This window comes from Coregonus lavaretus, assembly GCF_964263955.1.
Source record: "Coregonus lavaretus genome assembly, chromosome: 10".
Lineage (NCBI taxonomy): Eukaryota > Metazoa > Chordata > Actinopteri > Salmoniformes > Salmonidae > Coregonus > Coregonus lavaretus.
This window is the reverse complement of record NC_139997.1, coordinates 45,720,703-45,743,995: the sequence shown is the minus strand read 5'-3', so window position 1 is coordinate 45,743,995 and position 23,293 is coordinate 45,720,703. Positions and strand designations below refer to the sequence as shown.

The 23,293-nt window shown below is 41.8% G+C and overlaps 2 protein-coding genes across 2 annotated transcripts; both read right to left on the bottom strand.

Annotated features, from left to right (window-relative positions):
- Nucleotides 1-416: 416 nt before the first annotated feature.
- Nucleotides 417-1,868, bottom strand: LOC311135593 (heat shock protein beta-1-like; the record flags this gene model as incomplete). Its single annotated transcript, XM_084169603.1, has 3 exons — nt 417-978; nt 1,239-1,302; nt 1,466-1,868. 3 exons carry the CDS (start codon nt 1,866-1,868, stop codon nt 819-821), a joined length of 627 nt encoding a protein of 208 aa, XP_084025729.1. The 3' UTR covers nt 417-818.
- Nucleotides 1,869-4,899: 3,031 nt separating this feature from the next.
- On the bottom strand, nt 4,900-11,903 carry LOC311135617 (sushi domain-containing protein 2-like). Its single transcript, XM_084169633.1, has 16 exons — nt 11,651-11,903; nt 11,276-11,474; nt 10,996-11,147; nt 10,700-10,867; nt 10,431-10,605; nt 9,465-9,666; nt 8,941-9,026; nt 8,583-8,851; nt 8,277-8,420; nt 7,993-8,151; nt 7,378-7,626; nt 6,988-7,171; nt 6,750-6,844; nt 6,458-6,634; nt 5,467-5,563; nt 4,900-5,341 (listed from the first exon to the last, which is right to left on the bottom strand). Exons 1-16 carry the CDS (start codon nt 11,712-11,714, stop codon nt 5,281-5,283), a joined length of 2,481 nt encoding a protein of 826 aa, XP_084025759.1. The 5' UTR covers nt 11,715-11,903; the 3' UTR covers nt 4,900-5,280.
- Nucleotides 11,904-23,293: the final 11,390 nt, after the last annotated feature.

Here is a 23,293-nt window from a genome sequence, read left to right as displayed (position 1 = left end):
TATGGGACTCCCGGCCACGGTCGGTTGTGGCACAGCCCAGGAATGAACCCTCTAGCAATGCGATGCAGTGACAGACCGCTGTGCCACTCGGGAGGCCATGATTATTTTTTTTACTGTATTTTTTGCCATTTATGAATGTGTTATTCAATGCGTTTCTATGGGCTATAGTAGTAAAGGTCAAATTAAATATTTTTTATCAAATCATTTTAAAATATATTTTTATACATACAGAGGACCTCAAATTCAAAATAAATTGGCTTAATGATCATTGGTATGACCATCAGTAGTTTGTATACAAAGAGTTACGCAGCGTACATAAGAGCCCCCAACCCTCCTGAATATGGGTAGTTTTGCCATGGATTGTTAATTGCTTTTATTCAAAAAATATTATATTCATAGAAATAGCAACATTGAAATGTATGCTTTGTAGAACTGTTCCAGCATTCTTACGCATGGTAATTTTTACTCCCAGATAATCTATAATTTGACAAATGAGAAAGTACATTTCATCAGTCTTGAATATTTCTGTTTATCTTGGTTTTGCTAGTTGATTTACCATAATACATAGAAAAACATGCAAACCTTGTGGTTACAGTGAGAGTAAATTAAGTTATAGGGTTTCAATAGCAATAGAAGCCTCTATGTTTGTCATTTTGAATGACCAAGACCGAATACACAATCACATTTTTGTCAAAAGTAGTCAACATTGTCATTAGCTTCTAAGCTCTACCCGAGCTTAACCACTGTCATCAGCTTCTAAGCTTTACCCCAAGCTTTATATCTAATTGTGATGGATCACAACTTCTGGTCAACTGGATTCACTCTTTCCCCTCCTGCTCGTGCTTGATCTGAATGGGGATGACCATGTCACTGGGGAGGATGGTGGTAGCTGAGCCTGGCAGAGGTGCTTCCACTAAGAGAACCCCTTCACCAGACAGAGATGAGCTGATGTGCTGCAAGTCCACACCAGGGGGCAGCCTTCAACAAACAAACAACAACAATCTGCTTACAACACAGACAGGCTACAACGTGTTTACTGTGGTTCAAATGGCTGCTTGTCATCTGTTTTTACTAATTTAATTAAACCGTGGGAAATTATTTAAAATGTCTTCCTATAACAATCAACAGAAAGACTTTCAATTCCACACATTTATTGAGTTCTTAGTTTCATTACCGGGAGATGTCTTTGTCATAGCATTGTGAGGGACCTTGTTTTCTATTCAACCATTACAACTTACTTGTATTTCCTTATAAAGCACCTTGAGATTGATCCATGTTCGTCTTCCCTTTCTTCATGTTGACCTTAAAATATAAGTTGAGAACAATTATTGAAGTAATGTAATATGGAGCATGTGGACATCTAATGGAAATTTCAACAGTAAATTATAAAAAATGTTTAACAATGGATGTTCCAACCGCCACCAAATTCTCTTTTTTTTTTAAACCAGAGAAATAATGCTCCTACCTGCAATCTCCAGGAAGCATCCCTTGGTTTTGATTGATATCTCCTCTGGTGAGAAGTGATTGACATCCAGGGTGATCCTCCAACTGCCCTGTTCCGTCCTGATCTCTGACACTCCTCCAGACAGTTGCCTCTGAAGCCTGGCTGAAGTCTGGGGTGGCACTGTAGCAGGTGGAACAGTGCTGGGGATGAAGAGGGGATAGTGTGTGTACCCTGGCCAGGAGGATGATGCCAATTTATTCCTAGCCCAGTCTATCCAGTTCACATCGCCTGGATCCAGGAAGGGAGGGAGGCCAAAGTCCTTCTCCATGATCATGCGGCTAGGCTGTGTCCACTCACGGAAAGGATCCCAGTTAACATCTCGGCGGAAAAGAGGACGCAGTAATACCTTGTTGTGGTCAGCCATGACTTCTGAATCGCCTTCTGAGAGTGGTACTAGGGGGGGGAAACCTGTCTCCTCCCTTGCTTTCCCCCTGGCTTGCTAATGTTATTCAATCTCTGCCTAATTACAATGGCTAAGTCTGGTTTAATGACTTAGACTCGCCATACAAAAGGGCAGCTATATTTTCCCCCAAACAGTTCAGGAAGACTGCCTCATAGTGGGAAGGATTGCCCTGGACAAATCAGCATCACTCACACCATTTATATACCCAGCTGATCCATTCTAGCACCTATCAAGTAGTAAGTGTTATCCATGGGATGTGTTGATAGGCATGGTTGGAACCGTGGTGTTGCTCCTTTGTTGCCCTGGGACCTGCAGAGGATAACTCTAATTGTATTTATAGCGCCAAGGCGCAAATGGCAAGTAGTTGGTGGATGACTCCAGCCACTGCAACGATGGGGTTTATTCAGTGATTGGCTTCTGCAGTCTTGTCACATACTGGTGCTCTTTGTCTTCTCCAAAGTAATCACATCGCTCTGCTATGTGCAGGGACAGCATGTACATTCACCACAGAAACTGCTAAGCAACCCCTCAGCTACAGTATAAATCTGTTTACACCAATGTCGGAGGTTTTGTATACTCAGATACCTAATATGTTCATAAGGTTCTTTTGCAGTGACTTCAACTTCTATATACATCTATGGGCATGTAACATTCACTCACATGTTGACACTGTGGCTCCTACATCTGAGGGGAGTGATGGAGTTCTAATAGAAAGACTGATGCTATAGAGAGGAAGTGGGGAATGTTGATATGAAGAGCCTGTAGATCTGTCCTCTGGGTTGCCCTGCTTTACCCCTGGGTGCGTGTCTCTTTCCCCTCACTCACTGTCAAAGGGGAATGAATCTAATAAGCCTGCACCAGTGTATCAGATGATGTAACATAATGTCAGAACCTCAAGCCCTCTCCATTCATTATGCCCAACTCCAGTCTCTTGGGTGAAGTTCCACTTGTTTATGTTTCTCTCACACGTAATTGATAACTCAATGTTATTGAATGGCTATAGAGTCATTTTACGTTGTAGTCATTTAGCAGACACTCTTATACAGAATGACTTACAGGAGCAATTAGGGTTAAGTGCCTTGCTCCAGGGTACATCGGCCAATTTCTTTCACCTAGTCGGCTTACTGGCCCAGTGCTCTTAACCGCTAGGCTACGTGCCGCCCAGGAATGAGGCCATACAACAGGTTTGCTCTCAGGCCCCAATCAGTTGCTCAGGCAAGGACAGAAACTAGAATTGCAATGACTGAGTCAGGTGCTGTTGCAGAATTGTGCTGTTGATGCAGATTCCTGGTATAACCACACAGTGGACTACAAATGCTCTTTAGTTGATACCGTAGTACTGTAGTAGGGAAATGTGGGTCGATATTATGCCAGACGGCTACATTTATTACAGAGTAATAGATTTGGAATGTGACCTAAGTCACACCCTCTTAATCTTTACAGCTCAACTAAAACTGAAATTAAAATGAAAACTAATCATGAAAAAACTATTTAGTAAACTGAAATAAAATAATGACCAAACCCGTTTGAAAAACGTTAACTATACTGAAACTATTATCTTTGACTCCAAAACTAACTTAAATTTAAAAAATCATGAATTTTGTTCAGTTCTAGTTTTTTGGGGAGGGGTCAAAAATCCAATAGGTTTTCCAATGGGGTTTTCCAGCTTTTTTTTGTAATGAGGTTTTCAAGCTTCCGAATCTGGCGGGTCACATTGAGATTAACTTTATAATTTAAAGGTAGATTCAGCGAGATGACGTTGCCAATGAGCAGCACCGCAGATATTGGGTGCGTTTGAGTGGTAAGGCTAAAGCAACCGACCGTAGACGAAGGTGGAGGAGTGAAGTCAGGGGAGGTGCGTCTGCCACAGCGTTAAGTTGGACATTCATGTGGTTTTCCAATAGCAAGGCTCTGATCAACATTACATTTACATTTACGTCATTTAGCAGACGCTCTTATCCAGAGCGACTTACAAATAGGTGCATTCACCTTATAGCCAGTGGGATAACCACTTTACAATGTTTTTTTTTTGTTTTTGTTTTTTTTGGGGGGGGGGTGGGTTGGAGACATGGCAGTGTTGCCATTGTCGAAATAAACATGCACTGTATCTAACCCCCATATCCACTGTACACATAAATCGAAGTAAATTGATTCCTGTTTCAGTCATGTCTTTGCTCACACTTGCGTGGGTAAAATAAAAACACCCTAATGAATGATTGACTAAAGAGCTTCCCACAATGCAGGCGATGGCTGCAGGATGAAGATGGTGAAGAGCAACAGCAGAAACTCACAGTCGACTGCAGTCAAAACTTGATGACCTTTGAGCACATGATTTTTGTAAAGTTCATGCAGTTGACAAGTCGGAAAATGTTCATCCCCAGAATGCAACACACTTTGAAAAATGGTGACCAACGATGGTCATCGACTTGACAAAAGTGATCCACTTGAACGCGCCCATTGAGATGAGCACAATGCAAGACTTTGCTCTCACACAGAGCATCTGCACCGTGTGCACGGGTGTGCTTCACACTACTACAATGCGGTAGCTACTGGACCAAAACAGCAGAGAAGTTTAGCCTCGCGCTTCAACACTCCTGGTTGTTGCGGAAACTGTTTACTTTGTGCATCGACATCATCTCACTGAGTCTACCTTTAAACCTAACCGAACCTATGATTTGACCCATCACCTGCATTACTGCTCCACAATGGCAAGAAGTGACATCCCCAAAAATACAAAACCTATACAACTATACAGTACATGGCTCCTGGCCTTCCACGCATAGGCTACTTTCTGTCCCTAACACTAAAACTAAAATTATACAAGAAAAACTAAATATAAATATTTTTATAAAACTTAAACTAAATAAAACCTGAAAACTAACTGAAACTAAACTGAATTTCAAATAAAAATCTTAAAACGAATAGAAATAAAAACGAATATAAAAACACAAAACTATAATAACCTTGGCTCAAACAATGTCCAAAACATATCTGTCATAAATAATTCAAACAATGACCCTCACATCTGACTCAATCAGTACCGTGAGTGTACAGTGATACCATTTATTAGTATGGTAGTGGAAGAGATATCATGAATTTCATCGCTGATATTAATATTACATGCCATACATTCACATTTTTGCATTACAGAGTTAGAAGTGCGGATATATACATGTCATTAGGTACAGTACTGTTTTAAATCAACAGGTATTGTGTTTTACCATAGAACTAGATGCATTATGGTGCAATTAACTCTACTTTCACTGTCAGCAGTAGAACAAATGTATATGTTTGCAACTATTCTTAAACCAACTATTCTATGTACTGTAGAAGTGGCTGTAAAGAGATATGTCTGGATCCTGCAGAATGTCTATTAGAAAACCACACTGATCTGATCTTGTCCATCATCCGACACAGCAGACGCTGCAGTTTCTCTGAACAGAAAAATAAGAAAACAGATGTGTAACTGCTAGAAGGTACATGTATAGTGTAAAATGTGTATTTTTCAGAGGAAGTGTGTAAAGGAAAATGTAAGGCACTGAAGATCACTATACCCTACCTTTTATGTTGCCTGCTGTTGATTATGAGGGTTACTATCATTAGGATTAATGCTAGTGCTCCAATAACTGAGCCAACCACAATTCCCATGAGATGATCTGCAAAACAAAGAGCATGTACTGTAATAGAAGTGTGGCTTTAGAGGGGAAGATAAATCATTTTGTTGAGAGAGTTGTGAAGGCTTTGAAATGCTTCCCTTTTTGAGTAAAGGAGGAGCCATCATCAGCTTGTCCACAGTCAAAAAGGAGAATGCAAACCTTTGATTTTCAGATACTCAATTTCACCCCTATGTTATTCATGATGGGGGGGCTCACGTACTGTAAATAACACTATAGTGGCTACAGCATCCTTCAGTAGCCTATGCTATGAATATTTAAATTATTTGGCAATGATATTGTATGTAATGATTCAAATTCACAGTCTGGTCCCATTGCCATGGCAATATGCCCCTATATCTGTCCCCGTCAACTCATGTCAAAGGTATTGGTGGAGTGATCGTAAAAGGGTTTTAAACAAAGCACATGGATCAGTGGTGAAGTTATTATTTGTAATACTTTGGGGAAATCAAAAGAAGACAGGACAGGCCGTACATAAAAAACTACTGATGATCAAGTTGATGTGACCCCACTAGCAATATGCCCATGATATTGATCCTCATCCAATACTGAGTTCATTTTGCAGTAACGTAACAGGGAATAGCATAGTAGCACAGAGCATTTTGCTGTTGATTTTATTGATAATTTGTACCAGAATTATAGAGCATTTTGCTGTTGATTTCAGCATTGATTCATACATTTTGACATTTACATTTTTGTAATTTAGCAGACGCTCTTATCCAGAGTGACTTCCAGTAGTGAGTCCATACATTTTCATACTTTTTCGTACTGGTATTTCATACATACCAATAGCATATATCATGTTGCTGTTGATTTCAGCGATGATTCATACCAGTAGCATATCATTTTGCTGTTGATTTCAGCGATGGTCCATACCAGTCACGCAGGTCGTAGTTTCACCAGACCATTGGCCAGTCCCCTGGCATGTGTGCTCCTCTGACCCCCTGAGGACATAGCCGGAATCGCAGGACAGCTTCACCACAGCTCCCTGTAAATATCTGGTCCCCTCCTTCTTTCCATTTGTGGGTGGAGAAAGCCAGCCACAGGACACCACTGAAGACAATGAGATAAGATAGGCTTCATTTTCTGCTATATTAATTCTAGGACTAACGGTACAAATGTGCTTATGTTAATTGTTCCTTATTTTGTTATACAGTAGATTACTTACCTGGCTCTAGATCCTCCACTACAGACATGTGGCTCTGAAAAGATACCCTGGTGGCATTGCCCATCTCCAGACTACGAGCCATCAGGGTATCATACCTACAATGCAATTATGATGAGATATTTCAAAGCGCTGAAACAGAATAGAACATTGTCTCTTTAGCTATAAAAAAAAAAGTATAGTGTCTCAGTGTATGTGATAAGAGAGGATGGTAGATGCCTCTGATCCATGCTTGTCGTACCTACAGTACAGAAAGCCCTCTCCAGAGCACAGCTCAGAGGCCTGGCTGCCGAGAGGATCATTTGGATCCTCAGGGATGGAAAACACTGGACGGAAACTGGCGTCGTGTTTTGGAGCATGGAGATATGAGTTCAACAAGTGTTCTGAATCGTATGTGAAGAGCGTGGACTCGTTCAATATAGCCCCTGGAAAAAATAAAGTAAAAACATATTTTTACTGAATTAAACAATTATTCAAGGGGCATTTGTTGTGCACATGACAACTGTGTGCAATGGCATTATGAGTACACTGAACCTTAGCTGAACTGAACCTTAGTGATTAACAATATCTCTATAATCTGTCTGGACAACATGTATGATATTAATTAGATGCAGACTTTGTATTTACTCACAGCTTGCCCCGAAATTAAACAGACCCTCTGCATTGCCTTGATCAGATTCAGTCTGACCATCACTGGTAACCAGGTCATCTTTGGGGTCACCGTTCATCTTTCCTAACAGTCCACGGGTAAAATCCTTAAACGCCTCCGGTAGAAGCACTGTGGTTGTCATGGTTCCCCCTCTCAGTCTCAGTTCCACTCCAGCTCCAGAGGGGAACATGACAGTCACATTTGTAGGGTTGGGCGAAAATACATACACACCTGGAAAACAAGTATGATAGATCCATGTCTTAGAATTGCACATTTTTCTTATCTTATCTGGTTGACATTCTAGATTCTACATCCACATTTACAGCTCAGTGCAGATTGGTGAATACTGCTGTCAAACCTTTGAACTTGAAATGAAAGTTGAATCATTCTCTTTACGCAGGGAAGGTAGGACTTTAAAGCAGTTGTAAATATCTGTTAGCTATTTCACAAGGGCAAAGACAGCCCTTATATCTCTTCACCAGCAAGCCAGCTCAGCCTTATCTCTGCTGCATTATCTCTCCACTGCATTGATTATTTTATAAAAACAATAGCTCTTCCATGAATCCAAAGGTCAATTAAAAAAGTCAAAGGTCTCACCCTTCAGATCCATCCAGCTCTGCTCAGAGAAGGAGAGGGATGTTTGGTTCTGCAGCACCTGTAGGTGGTCCTGAGGGTTGCCTAGTCGCACCTCAATGATGTCAGAGGTCCCCTCTCTCATGGCAACCGCTGACAGCTTTGTTGCTTTCACCATGCTGCCTGTGAAATTCATGTTTGGGAATAATAATCAATATAATAATAACTAGCCACAATTTGAGATCAACTGAGATCCTCTGAATTTCTTGTCTCTTTCATTCTAACTGTAGGTTTTCTTAAAAACTGACCATTTGTCAGTATTACCGGCTCTGTTCTGCCCTGTATTGTCAGTTCCTTGCTTTCTGATGCCATAATTGTGTATTCCCCCTTTCCATTGAAGGAGTAACTGACGCCATCAAATGTTATGAAGTGGGGGTCTCCAAACACCACACCTAGTGATAGAAAAATCCACTACCATTATTATAAATTATTCTATGACATTGAAACGATAATAAATAACAGACAAACAGATCTACATTTTATAATATTATGTTCAGACAGCTGTAATTTCATTAATCGGACAGTCATACTGTAGACCAGAGCCATTTTCTCACCTGCTTTTAGTACTTGGTAGGTCCTGCAGTCACTGGAGGGTCTGCGTTTGAAGTAGTAGTGACAGTTGTCAGACCACAGGCAGCAGTAGTAGAAGCTGAGGACGTCATAGATCCAGTGGGAGAACCCAGGGACTCTGGGGGGCTTTACAAACGGGGGTGAGCCCCAGTCATGGGCTCTGTCTGGGGTACTCCCACCAATGGAGTCATCTGTCAAAACCTGGGCCCCCGTGTAGTCATAGCAACACTGCTGTCCTGCTGCGTACTTGGGGCTGTCAACAGTGAATATGAAACACAGGATACATATAGGCTTTGAGGCATCTTAATGACTGACAAGTCATTTGATTGTTATGGGACTTACCTGGCTTGTATGGCCCGCACACAGTGCACACTTCCTGGGTGGTAGGTACACACACTCCCCTTCTCTATATCACACCCATAATCTGTCTGAGGGTGAAATGGAAAGCATCAATTAAAATGCACAAAGCAAACTCTATCATACTCTTTTCTATTACTGGTATCTATCATACATGTAAAGCAATACTGTATGTATGCTGTGCCTGCACTTTTATCCTTTGGGAGCACAAACATATTAGCCTTTACGTATCAAGGTACAGGTGTAGGATCTTAATTTGTGCCAGTTTGCTACAGCAGGAAAATAATCCTGCAGCAACAGGAAATGTGAATTATGTGGATTGTAATTAATTGACATTTTTGTAGGGCTTGATAAATTATTTGTAAGGGAAAATCAAGTCTGAAATTTCAAAGTGGAAATTACAAACTTCAGAAGCCTTTTTTAACCTCAAATACGCTGACAGTTCTCCTTCAATGCGGTGATCAAATTAAGATCCTACATATATACCATAGTTTACTGCTTTGACTTACATGAAACCTTCCAGTGTCTGCTCTAGCCTGAGCCAGTGTGCATGGACAGTCAATGATTTCAGAGAGGAAGTCTGGCAGTGTCTCCTCCAGCTGGTCCCAGGCTTTACACTTATCCAGTGCCCAGGCAGCTGAGTCCTGCCTGAACTTGTCCTCCAGATGCCAGGCTAGAGCATGGTCCTCAGTCCACACTGCCTGGACATTCCTATAGGACATTCACATCACAGAGACAGTTTATCTGTATGGCTATGTATGTTTACACTGATGGAGCATGCTCAACTAATCTGCTCAACTTTATGTTGAACAATAACTTTATTTTCTTCATTTTCAGCCAACATGCATGTGGTTTATGACTTGGTAGCTAGGGCAGTTACAACAACATACATGTGGTTTATGACTTGGTAGCTAGGGCAGTTACAACAACATGTATGTGGTTTATGACTCGGTATCTAGGGCAGTTACAACAACATGCTTGGACACCCATGTATACCCCACAAGACATGCCACCAGAGGTCTCTTCACAGTCCCAAAGTCCAGAACAGACTATGGGAGGCGCACATTACTACACAGAGCCATGACTACATGGAACTCTATTCCACATCAAGTAACTGATGCAGTAAAATTAGATTTAAAAAACAGATAAAAAATACACCTTATTGAACAGCGGGGACTGTGAAGCAACACAAACATAGGCACAAACACATGCCTACACACACACGATAACATACGCACTATACACATGTACACATGGATTTTGTATTGTAGATATGTGGTAGTGGTGGAGTAGGGGCCTGAGGGCACACAGTGTGTTGTGAAATCTGTGAATGTATTGTGATGTTTTTAAAATTGTATACCTGCCTTAATTTTGCTGGACATGTCCTCCAAGTATAGTAGGTTTGTGCTGCAAAAATGCTGTATGGTATTTTTGTTATCAGTTTACATGTGAGTGTGTCGAGTCTTTTGCCATACCAGGTTCCATCTGGGTGAGTACTGGGGCTGATGCGTAGACAGCCAACCTCCCAGTCTGAGAAAGGCTTCCGTGCTGTCTTGGGCACAAAGCTAAAAGCACCACTGTTAGGCAGGTCCCTCCCTAGAGAGTACAGGTACTCCCATTTACCCTGCCAGGACTCTGAGTAGGGATCCCCTATGACATGAGAAATCAGTGAGTATCCTTGGGATGCACTGACAGCATTTGAGTGCAAATGGTAAGGTGCTGGAAGGACTTAGCTGTTACTCACCTTTCTCCATGTATCCCCAAAGCTCTATGTTGACCTTTTCTGTTCTGACCTGTGAGGTGTTCCATGTCATGTCTAGCGGGCCTCCAACTTTCGGGGTGCCATAGTACTGCCACTGGGTTGCGTTGACTATAGTAGCTTTGAAACTAGGATCTAACTTTCCAGGATGGACTGTAGATTAAAAAGCACAAACTGCAAATTGGTAAGGAAGGTTGGTTGACATATTTTAAATAAGTGTATCTGGTGGGATTTTGTGATAAATAGCTGCCATATATCAGTGCTGCACAGGCCCACCCTACCTGATAACCAAGCTCCATGTCTGCTGAAGGTTGTACCATTGTCTGTAGAGATCTGAAGAGGAACCAACCCTGTTTCATACAGTAGAGGTGATATGCAGTGGCCTCTGTTGTCTGTGTCCACATAGCCCACCGTTGTGATTTCATATTTGAACCTGCAATTATAAAGACAGTTTTCAGTAAATTTAATATGCGTATCTACCAGCCACAAATTCACAGAACGTAGAATGTAAAACTCAGCGATGTGTTAGGTGAGTGACGTGAAATAAGTATTTGCATCTACCTGCAGATGATTTGGGAGCTCTCATTAAAAGTTGCTTTGAGGACAACAAAGTCAGTTCCACCAAATATTGATCCGGAATATGGAGTGACATCGACACAGTACTCCCCATAGTCCGCACAGCAGTTTTTGAGGGATGCACAAGTAGCATGGCAAGAACAGGATTCTAATTTGCCACCACATTTTCCCTCACATGACTGTCCTGTAAGAAAAATTTGAAATGACGTGAAAGAGTGGAGAAAAATAAAAATGTGTGGTGTGACCGTATAACACAACTGCCAACCAAGAACCTTGAGCTGCAACATATGTAGTCCTTTTTCAAGTCTCATGTGGAACCACCATTAATAGATTTAGTATAACAACGTTTCCACTACTTACCTGATATTCTGCCACTGGAAACCAAACAGATTAAAATCACAGCTAAGTAAGAGGCTCTTCCCATCCTGATGTTTGACTGTTTGTTTACCAACAGCCTGTCCTTGATACCATACTATACCATGTACAGAGAGGCTTCCAGCTAGCTGCAATTACCCGATTTTTACTAATATGAGTTACAGTTTGTGCTCAACAGTCCAGTGTCACATAACCTTTCGGTCACTAAACATTTACAGGCATCTCTGTTGAGAAATGGTAGCAAAGGTCATTATGATAACACAGTTCTGCATGCTTGTCCTCAGCTGACTACTTCACTCAACAGCGCTTGTGTATTTTGGACCCTATTTTTCACCGTTGAGGAATAAGGCTGTAGTGTGGGCGTGGGTGGCTCTAGCTGCCATACAGATTAAAAACATCTCAAAAGAAAACATAGCAGCACCTTGAACTGTGAGTGAGCTGATGAAGAATATCCTTACAAACCGTGGAGGTGACAAGTAACCCTCTTTTTCCATGGTGATGCATTAATTACACACAGCAGTGACAAAACAATACATTCTTCTATTGGCCTGTGCTAACTCAAGTTATTCACAATTTCTCATTATAAATACGGTTGATTCATAACTTTGGGTGCTGTTAAGCCATCTGTCTCCTGTGTGATTGATTGTGGTTATTTAGCATCACCAACACGTTGGGGCATTTTTTTGTACAACTCCCAGATATAATAGAGATTTATCATTCAGTGCTAGATTGTGTCTTGGTCTCTATCATCCTCTGTCAAATGTATCTTTAGCCTGTCGTTTTTAGCAGGCAATGGCCAGGGATCTACACATATTTAGTTTTTGTATTTTTGTGACTTACACTTTCAAAAGCTGTAAGAGGCTTTGATGTATTACTTAATTGGTATAAGGAGATGCTGTTGAAAACCGACTGGTATTCAATGATCCTGTAAATGTGTCCAGAGAGTGGTAAACCACCCACCAGACCAATACACTGTAAGACCTCCTTCTCCTGAGTCAGTCCCCAGAGGAGGCCTAAACGCCACGCTGAAATCATTGAAGGAAACATAAAATGAATGGCACACCTTGTTTTATGGCAACAGTGCTGAAGACACTTTAAAGAGCATTCACACAGTGAACTCTGTATTAATGGCACTCCAAATAGTGCATGAAATAATTTAAATTTTTTGCTGTTTGAAATGATATGATTGTACTGTTACACCAATCATAAATATGTTTGGTTTTGGTTTGTCAGTTAAAAGCTCTTACAAAAAACGGGTATGATACAGCACTTTTCTAATCTGATTTTGTCTCTCAGCCCCTAGATGTATGTTGCCTACATTATCCATTATTGATCATAGTTGCCTTGGTAACCGCTGCGCTCCCGAGTGGCGCAGCGGTCTAAGGCACTGCATCCAGGCTCTGTCGTAGCCGGCCGCGACCAGGAGACGCATGGGGCGGCCACAATTGGCCCAGCGTTGTCTAGGGTAGGGGAGGGAATGGGATGTAGCTCAGTTGGTAGAGCATGGCGTTTGCAACGCCAGGGTTGTGGGTTCGATTCCCACGGGGGTATGAAAAATTAAAAAATAATGTATGCACTCACTAACTGTAAGTTGCTCTGGATAAGAGCGTCTGCTAAATGACGTAAATGTAGCTAGAGAGCGCTATTGAGACAGACCTGGTGGGAGGTTCAGTTCTTACACTAAAAAACCTGACTCTGAATTAAGACACAATGATGATATGTAATTACCAGTGAAAAGCGAATTAACTCCCCCCGACTTCAAGTTATTTTTGTGACTTGCTTGGATTAATCACTTTTACACTTTCATTTAGTCTGATTGAAAAGAGGCATAACTGAAGATGCAAACAGCCAACTTAATAAGTACTACCCTCCACTGCTCTTTTAAAGAAGGGATTCAGAGTACAAAAAGACAAACCGCTCTGCTCACTTACACAAAGGTAAGAAGATGCAATTACTCCACACTGGCAAATCTGAGTCATTATGAGCTTTCCAAATGTAGCTGGAAATATGATAATATATTAAATTAGGTTTTGAAAATGTAAACAAGATTTGCATGTGAATGTGTCATTCATTTAATATCTTATTTAGGGGAAATCAACTGAGATCAAGGAGCACAACTAATGTAATCAAATCTGCTACATTCAATTTGTTCCTGCAGCCTTTATCATCTGCTACCTCCACATACTCAGAAATGGTGAGCTGGCAGCAGTGACAGACAGCCTGCTGTTGGAGATTAACAGGCAGAGCCCCACCTGTTTAGCTAAATAAAATGTTTTGTTTTTGGGGGTTTTGCCTGTTTTGCATGTTAGTTTGTCATTAATACGTGTCAATCCAGCATGACTTCTGCTGCATTCTAAACAACTGGAAACTCGGAACTGGGAAACCTCAGACTTCAGTGAGTTCAAGACAACTGGGAAAATACAGAAAATAATTTTGAACGGTCATCTAACTCGGAATTCCAAGTCGGGATTTCGGGACTCTTTCTAGAGCCCACACGAAGGACCGCCGCTCCACCTTCCTGTTCAAGTGAGCACAGCATAAATGATGTGATATGCCAGGGAGATACTGTAGCTAAGAAAGTAATACTAAGTGTATGTTGTGTAGTAAGCTGTTTGTAGCCCATGTGCCTCACCCTAATAATTCGGTCCCTTTTCCCCTCATAATTTAGCCTACTGACTTGGTGGTGCACATGTAGCCTACAGCCTGTTTTAGAGAAATGTAATTATCGGATATTGTAAGAGCTTTCATTGTCTGCTTATATGCCCCCTTTATTTATTCTACGGTTCTGACTTGGTGTTCAGGGAGAACACTGTAAGAACGGCCCATGTTCTGAATTCTATCACTGTACATTTCAAAAGTGCTGAACAAATAGTTATATTGACTACATCCATCTTAGCTCGCTAATTAATGTCTTCATTGAAATTACGGATTGCCTCTTATCTGCTCGTTGTCCCCTTATGCCATAGTTTGTACATCTCAATTGTCAGTAGAAACCACATTTGTTTAAGCAAGTCAGCCATATCAGCTATGTTTTTTTTTAAAGCAGTAAATGAGGCAGAATGAACTTTTTCGATGCCAGACAAGGCTCAGCTGATAGCCAGGTGTAGCGGTGGTAAGGGGTTGGGACTGCTGTTGGAACTCAGCTGTTGGGACAGTGCCCTTGCTGGCATGCATCTAAAAGAAGTTTAGAGTTTACCCCACCAAGATTTACATGCTAAAATCACCACTGCTGACAATGCAGGGAAAAACATTTATTTGGATATTGTTGTGGAATATGTACATTTACCAAGTGCAAGCTGTTCTGACAAGCATACCATTCAAATGATTTCCCTCTACACGTAGCCTGCATCAGTGATATAAAGCAAAATCCACACGATTTCATGAACAACTCCAACCATAATACTGTGATTTACTGAAGATGTAGGTACTTTTTAACAGGACCAAATAGAAAAAAAATTACATCTCTCAAGAGCATATGGTGTGCTGAAACTTTTCAGAAATTGAACAGTAAACACAGTCCATCATAGAGACTGGAGCATCACTCCATCGGGGTAGGGTATGACATACAGTTGAAGTCGGAAGTTTACATACACCTTAGCCAAATACATTTAAACTCAGTTTTTCACAATTCCTGACATTTAATCCTAGTAACAATTCCCTGTCTTAGGTCAGATAGGATCACCACTTTATTTTAAGAATGTGAAATGTCAGAATAATAGTAGAGAGAATTATTTATTTCAGCTTTTATTTATTTCATCACATTCCCAGTGGGTCAGACGTTTACATACACTCAATTAGTATTTGGTAGCATTGCCTTTAAATTGTTTAACTTGGGTCAAACGTTTCGGGTAGCCTTCCACAAATTTCCCACAATAAGTTGGGTGAATTTTGGCCCATTCCTCCTGACAGAGCTGGTGTAACTGAGTCAGGTTTGTAGGCCTCCTTGCTCGCACATGTTTTTTCAGTTCTGCTCACAAATGTTCTATAGGATTGAGGACAAGGCTTTGTAATGGCCACTCCAATGCCTTGACTTTGTTGTCCTTAAGCCATTTTGCCACAACTTGGGAAGTATGCTTGGGGTCATTGTCCATTTGGAAGACCCATTTGCAACCAAGCTTTAACTTCCTGACAGATGACTTCAGCTGTTGCTTCAATATATCCACATAATTTTCCTTCCTCATGATGCCATCTATTTTGTGAAGTGCACCAGTCCCTCCTGTAGCATAGCACCCCCACATCATGAGGCTGCCACCCCAGTTCTTCACGGTTGGGATGGTGTTCTTCGGCTTGCAAGCCACCGCCTTTTTCCTCCAAACATAGCTAAACCACTTCTATGCTCGCTTCGAGGCAAGCAACACTGAAGCATGCCTGAGAGCACCAGCTGTTCTGGATGACTATGTGATCACGCTCTCCGTAGCCGATGTGAGTAAGACTTTTAAGCAGGTCAACATTCACAAGGCCGCAGGGCCAGACGGATTACCAGGACGTGTACTCCGAGCATGTGCTGACCAACTGGCAAGTGTCTTCACTGACATTTTCAACATGTCCCTGACTGAGTCTGTAATACCAACATGTTTCAAGCAGACCACCATAGTCCCCGTGCCCAAGGACACTAAGATAACCTGCCTAAATGACTACTGACCCGTAGCACTGACGTCTGTAGCCATGAAGTGCTTTGAAAGGCTGGTCATGGCTCACATCAACACCATTATCCCAGAAACCCTAGACCCACTCAATTTGCATACCGCTCCAACAGATCCACAGATGATGCAATCTCTATTGCACTCCACACTGCCCTTTCCCACCTGGACAAGAGGAACACCTACGTGAGAATGCTATTCATTGACTACAGCTCAGCATTCAACACCATAGTGCCCTCAAAGCTCATCACTAAGCTAAGGATCCTGGGACTAAACACCTCCCTCTGCAACTGGATCCTGGACTTCCTGACGGGCCGCCCCCAGGTGGTAAGGGTAGGTAACAACACATCTGCCACACTGATCCTCAACACGGGGGCCCCTCAGGGGTGCGTGCTCAGTCCCCTCCTGTACTCCCTGTTCACCCATGACTGCATGGCCAGGCACGACTCCAACACCATCATTAAGTTTGCCGACGACACAACGGTGGTAGGCCTGATCACCGACAACGATGAGACAGCCTATAGGGAGGAGGTCAGAGACCTGGCCGTGTGGTGCCAGGATAACAACCTCTCCCTCAACGTGACCAAGACAAAGGAGATGATTGTGGACTACAGGAAAAAAAGGAGGACTGAGCACGCCCCCATTCTCATCGATGGGGCTGTAGTGGAACAGGTTGAGAGCTTCAAGTTCCTTGGTGTCCACATCACCAACGAACTATCATGGTCCAAACACACCAAGACAGTCGTGAAGAGGGCACGACAAAGCCTATTCCCCCTCAGGAGACTGAAAAGATTCGGCATGGGTCCTCAGATCCTCAAAATATTCTACAGCTGCACCATCGAGAGCATCCTGACTGGTTGCATCACCGCCTGGTATGGCAACTGCTTGGCCTCCGACCGCAAGGCACTACAGAGGAAAGTGTGTACTGCCCAGTACATCACTGGGGCCAAGCTTCCTGCCATCCAGGACCTCTATACCAGGCGGTGTCAGAGGAAGGCCCTCAAAATTGTCAAAGACTCCAGCCACCCTAGTCATAGACTGTTCTCTCTGCTACCGCACGGCAAGCGGTACCGGAGTGCCAAGTCTAGGTCCAAAAGACTTCTCAACAGCTTCTACTCCCAAGCCATAAGACTCCTGAACAGCTAATCATGGCTACCCGGACTATTTGCACTGCCCCCCCCACCCCATCTTTTTACGCTGCTGCTACTCTGTTAATTATTTATGCTTAGTCACTTTAACTCTACCCACTTGTACATATTACTTCAACTACCTCAACTAGCCGGTGCCCCCGCACATTGACTCTGCACCGGTACCCCCCTGTATATATAGCCTACCTACTGTTATTTTATTTTACTTCTGCTCTTTTCTTCTCAACACTTTTTTGTTTTTGTTTTATTTTACTTTTTTATAAAAAATAAATGCACTGTTGGTTAAGGGCTGTAAGTAAGCATTTCACTGTAATGTCTGCACCTGTTGTATTCGGAGCATGTGGCCAATAACATTTGATTTGATTTGATTTGATTTGGTCATTATGGCGAAACAGTTCTATTTTTTTTTCATCAGACCAGAGGACAGTTCATCAAAAAGTACGATCTTTGTCCCCATGTGCAGTTGCGAACCGTAGTCTGGCTTTTTTATGGCGGTTTTGGAGCAGTGGCTTCTTCCTTGCTGAGCGGCCTTTCAGGTTATGTCGATATAGGACTCGTTTTACTGTGGATATAGATACTTTTGTACCTGTTTCCTCCAGAATCTTCACAAGGTCCTTTGCTGTTGTTCTGGGATTGATTTGCACTTTTCGCACCAAAGTACGTTCATCTCTAGTAGACAGAACGCGTCTCCTTCCTGAGCGGTATGACGGCTGCGTGGTCCCATGGAGTTTATACTTGCATACTATTGTTTGTACAGATGAACGTGGTACCTTCAGGCATTTGGAAATTGCTCCCAAGGATGAACCAGACTTGTGGAGGTCTACAATTCTTTTTCTGAGGTCTTGGCTGATTTCTTTTGATTTTCCCATGATGTCAAGCAAAGAGGCACTGAGTTTGAAGGTAGGCCTTGAAATATATCCAAAGGTACACCTCCAATTGACTCAAATGATGTCAATTAGCCTATCAGAAGCTTCTTAAGCCATGACATTATTTTCTGGAATTTTCCAAGCTGTTTAAAGGCACAGTCAACTTAGTGTATGTAAACTTCTGACCCACTGGAATTGTGATACAGTGAATTATAAGTGAAATAATCTGTCTGTAAACAATTGTTGGAAAAATTACTTGTGTCATGCACAAAGTAGATGTCCTAACGGACTTGCCAAAACTATAGTTTGTTAACAAGAAATTTGTGGAGTGGTTGAAAAACGAGTTTTAATGACTCCAACCTAAGTGTATGTAAACTTCCGACTTCAACCGTAGCTCTAGTCTAGTGTAAACCCATTTATCTGTCGAGGAGAGGGGGATGGGATGATGCTATCCTAAAATCAATCAAGGTCAGGAAATTGCTGTGTCTGTCTTCTGTTGACACACACAGGATCTGTGTTGCTACTGGACTTTGATGGATGCCATGTTGATTCACAGCTATGGACAGGGTTAAGCAGAATGTTGTTTTTAGTCACTCATTTTACATTTAAGTCATTTAGCAGACACTCTTATCAAGAGCAACTAGGGTTAAGTGCCTTGCTCAAGGGCACATCGGCAGATTTTTTTGTCAGCTCAGGGATTACGAACCGTTATAAAAATAAAAAAATTAATTCACATTTACCACAAAAACCAAGGTATGAATACTGTTGTGTGCATGTTTTGTTAAACATCTGTATAATTACTATTTTTTGGATTTACAGACTTCGCCCTCCCTACACCTCTGATGAATATAACAGGAAACCTGTTCGATCACCATGCACTGCAAAATCATTATTGGCTATGGATACGGAGAACATCAACACATTAACATCAACACGTCAGAGGATATATCCATTGGACTTGGGGCTCTGCTGGGAATTTACCTCATATTTGGATTTTTTTATTCTGCTTTGCCACTAAAATCATAATAAACACTGACAACTAAAATATTGTGTTATTGTTATGCGTATTATTATTATTATTAATAATAATAATAATAGGAGGGTAGTTCAAACATTAACCCCAAAAGGTCATTCAAAAGGTTATTTGAGGATCCATTAAAAGGGGTTCTTTGAAGAACTTACAGGGTTCCCCCACAGTTTCAATTTGAAGAACCCGTAAAGGATCCTCCAGGAACCTTTACTTTTTAGAGTGTTGGTATACGGTCTGATATACCACGGCTGTCAGCCAATCAGCATTCAGGGCTCGAACCACCCAGTTTATAATAAACTTTCACCCTCTGGTATTGCACATACTGTGGCATCCTACTTGACAAAGTTATTGCATTTGCATTGACACAAAAGTAATATCCTTTGACACTGCCCATGTTTTATTGATGATGGGTGCAGTGCACATGAAACAGGAATTGCATTGCATCTCAGTGAAGGTGTGCTGTATTCAACTGAAATGGATGGATGAGTGCTTTGAAGGCCGTTCCCTCCCTCTGCTTAGCCTTCAACCAAGACCACAATCAGACCATGTTCCACTCGGGAAAAAAAACTAACAAAACATTAAAGAAGCAGATCATGACATCTACAGTTTGATAAAGGGATTGTGATGTTTTAGGTAAGTGTCACGGTTTCGGCCGAGGCTGCTCCTCCTCCTGGTTCGGGCAGGCTTCGGCGGTCGTCGTCCCCGGAGTACTAGCTGCCACCGATCTATGTTTCATGTTCGTTTGGTTTTGTCTTGATGTTGTACACCTGTGTCTTGTTAGTCCTCGTTAGTGTCCTATTTAGTTCTCGTTGTGTGTGTTTGTCTTTGTGTGTGATTGCTCTTCTGTTTCGTGTTGGAGCTACGTTCTTCCCTCCAGTGTTTTGGAGAGGTTTTTCGCACATGTTAGTGCGCCGTTTGATTGACGCCTGTGTGCGCCGTTATTTCGCCTTCGGGCTTATTGTGCTTATTTTCTACGTGAATATTGCACTAAAGTCTTTTGGACTGAGCTTCTGCGTCCTGCGCTTGATTCATGCACCACACCCACCTTCAGCACCCCTTGACAGTAAGCTACTGTATTGGATGTGCTTATTTTCAAGGAGACATTCATTTTGTTTGATTTCATGCATGGTTGGTTATATTTTTCATCTGAAAGAGAATAAACAAGCATAAATCTTAGACTTAGATTATGGGAAATGCAAATTTAGACAATGAGCACATCTACCAAATATCTTTTGACAAAAACAGTACTGTTGTGCATTGTGTTCCGTTGCTCTCTTGATTTAGATGTGCGGTTGTATCCAATTTTGATTTCCAGTAAATCCATACACTGTTACACAAACGTTTGTAAATGTTTTTTAAATTATTAAATTATAAAAAATGTATTAGCAGAGTTACATATAAAGATGCAAAATCTCTTATATACACACACACACACACACACACACACACAGACAGACAGACAGACTGGGCTCAAATAGCTGAAGGGGCTTTTAGATGTGACTCCAGGCTGTGCTGACAGGCTGTGGCCAAGTGGCAGTGTGCCACAGTACTGTGGGTATCAGGTCAGAAATCCTCTCCTCCCCTGTACCCGCTAACACTGCCTGCTGGGCTCTGATAAGCCTGCTCCAGCCTCCTTGCTGGTTCACCCAAGCCGCGCCCCATCATCATCCTATGGGCAATGATTCCAGGGTTGGACATCAATAGATCACTGTAGGACTTACCTCAGAGGTGAAGAGCTTTCCCAGAGTTATCTCTAACTGCTCCAACAAAACCACTTGTAACATTTATCACTTAATATAACATTTATCTTTTGTAGACTTTGGCTGTTTATGTTTCTGACTGAAATATATAGTTTCTGGAAAAACATGGCACAGCAGGTACCAAGGAAACTGTGCTTGCTTTCATCATAGTGTAAAGATATCCACTGCCAGTTTATTTCTACATATTATATTCCAGCATTCTGATGGTCTATTCTGCATTCTGCCACCTTGGGTCACAGCCAGCCATTGTCAACGGCGACCATAGCGCAATTAGGGTTAAGTGCCTTGCTCAAGGCCACATTTTTCACCTTGTCAGCTCAGGGATTCGAACTAGCAACCTTTCAGTTACTGGCCCAATGTGCTAACCTCTAGGCTACCTGTCACCCCTTTATCACAAAGTGGAAGTGGAGTTAGGCCCGTCCATATCTTCCGGCATAGCATGATGAGGGATTGCTTATTGTAACGGCTTATCTCCCAGTAGGGAACAAGTTATTAGTCTTCGGTCTGAGGCAGCCTTCATTCCTCTACGCAAGATTAAAGCAAGCACAGCTATCACACTCTGTATCTCATGATACTCATGCATTTTTCATGAACATATCATCTTCGCTCTACCCTCGTTTAAAGGCATTGCAGAGATACAGATGTAGGATCTTTATTTGATCACCCTGTTGCAGGAGAACTTGTAAATGTAAAACTGGTAGTGTATTTGAGGTTTAAAAAGGCTTCTGAAGTTTGTAATTTCCACTTCTTTTCCACTTCATTTTCCACAAAAATGTATCAACCCCTACATAAATGTCCATGAATTATAATACACATAATAATTCACATTTCATATTGCTGCGGGCTTATTTTCCTGCTGTAGCAAACTTGTTTAATTCACGATCCTACATCTGTACAAAAACATTTTAAACCTGTCTTGACCTTGAATTGAAATTGTTATTGCACAGGTTGCACATGCTCCATTTCAATGGTAGTGAATACCAAACAGCAAAAACCTGTCATGGCATAACCAGATTCTTCAGGGAAAATGAGCTGGAGGTACCAGGTATCGTCAATGTCAAGCATGAACTTGTGTATATTTTCATAAATGAATTTATGTATGTGGGTGGGTGCAGCTTGCAGCTTTGTGTGGGTATGTGTGCATGCACTTGTGTCTCTGTATGGAGGCCTGCTCTTACTGTAAAGTCAAAATAGCTAAAAGTGACTGTCACAAGTGGAAAGGCATGGCCTATCCAGCGACCATTAAGAGCCCTTTCACAATCTCAGCCCCTCTCCATCACACTCAAGAGCTAAAAGCAATTACAACAGCACTCTATTTGATTGAACTCTCTGTCGATAGCCTGTCAGTCACAATCAACCTTTCCATTTCTGACCCCACTTTTACTCCCCCGCATCACATCCAGACCTGTTCAGATTTGGACACACAAGAGCAGCCCCTCTCATATAAAGAGATACGACTTTGCCTTGTAGCACCATTCACTTAAATCAGTTAACTTTAAATGCAAAGTCTGGCCAGTATGTGCTGCATTTATGCCATTAGTACTTTCAGAGCTGTTGGTGATAGGTCTCGCTGGATATAGGACTCAGGAACCAAGACTTTTATTAAACAGACCCCAATAGTGATTTGAAATCTTCAATTTGATAGCTCAGTACTGAATCTCCTCTGGTGTACAGATGGTGGAAAATGACAGTTGGAGTAATGAAACATAATCTGACATGACACATCTCATCATCCCTCCCCTGTGCTGGATCACAGAGATTACAGAGCATGTTCACATGCTGCCAGATTGAAACACTTACATCTGAAATATAATCAGAGAGCCTGGAAACTCAAGGTCAGCCATGTGCAAAATGAATGTGGAACCAGCTCTGGAGGTGGGAAACCAACACTTTTCATGATAAACAATAGTCTAAAATTCAGCTCTCATACAAGAAGAAACACAAGAAGGAACACAAACATGTCATAAAAATGTTTAATGTCATATAATCATTGTATCCAGCTCTGTGTTTTTCACTTTTTCCTCTATTGTCAATGGATGTTAAATAATTGTGGTCTCCATCATTGTGTTCAGAAATTATGCCGTGATATGAATCAAAACAAAACACACAGAAAAATGAACACACAGCAAATTGGCCAGCGTTGATTATTCAGTGTAACATTTCTAGTGTTGATTCAGGAGTTAA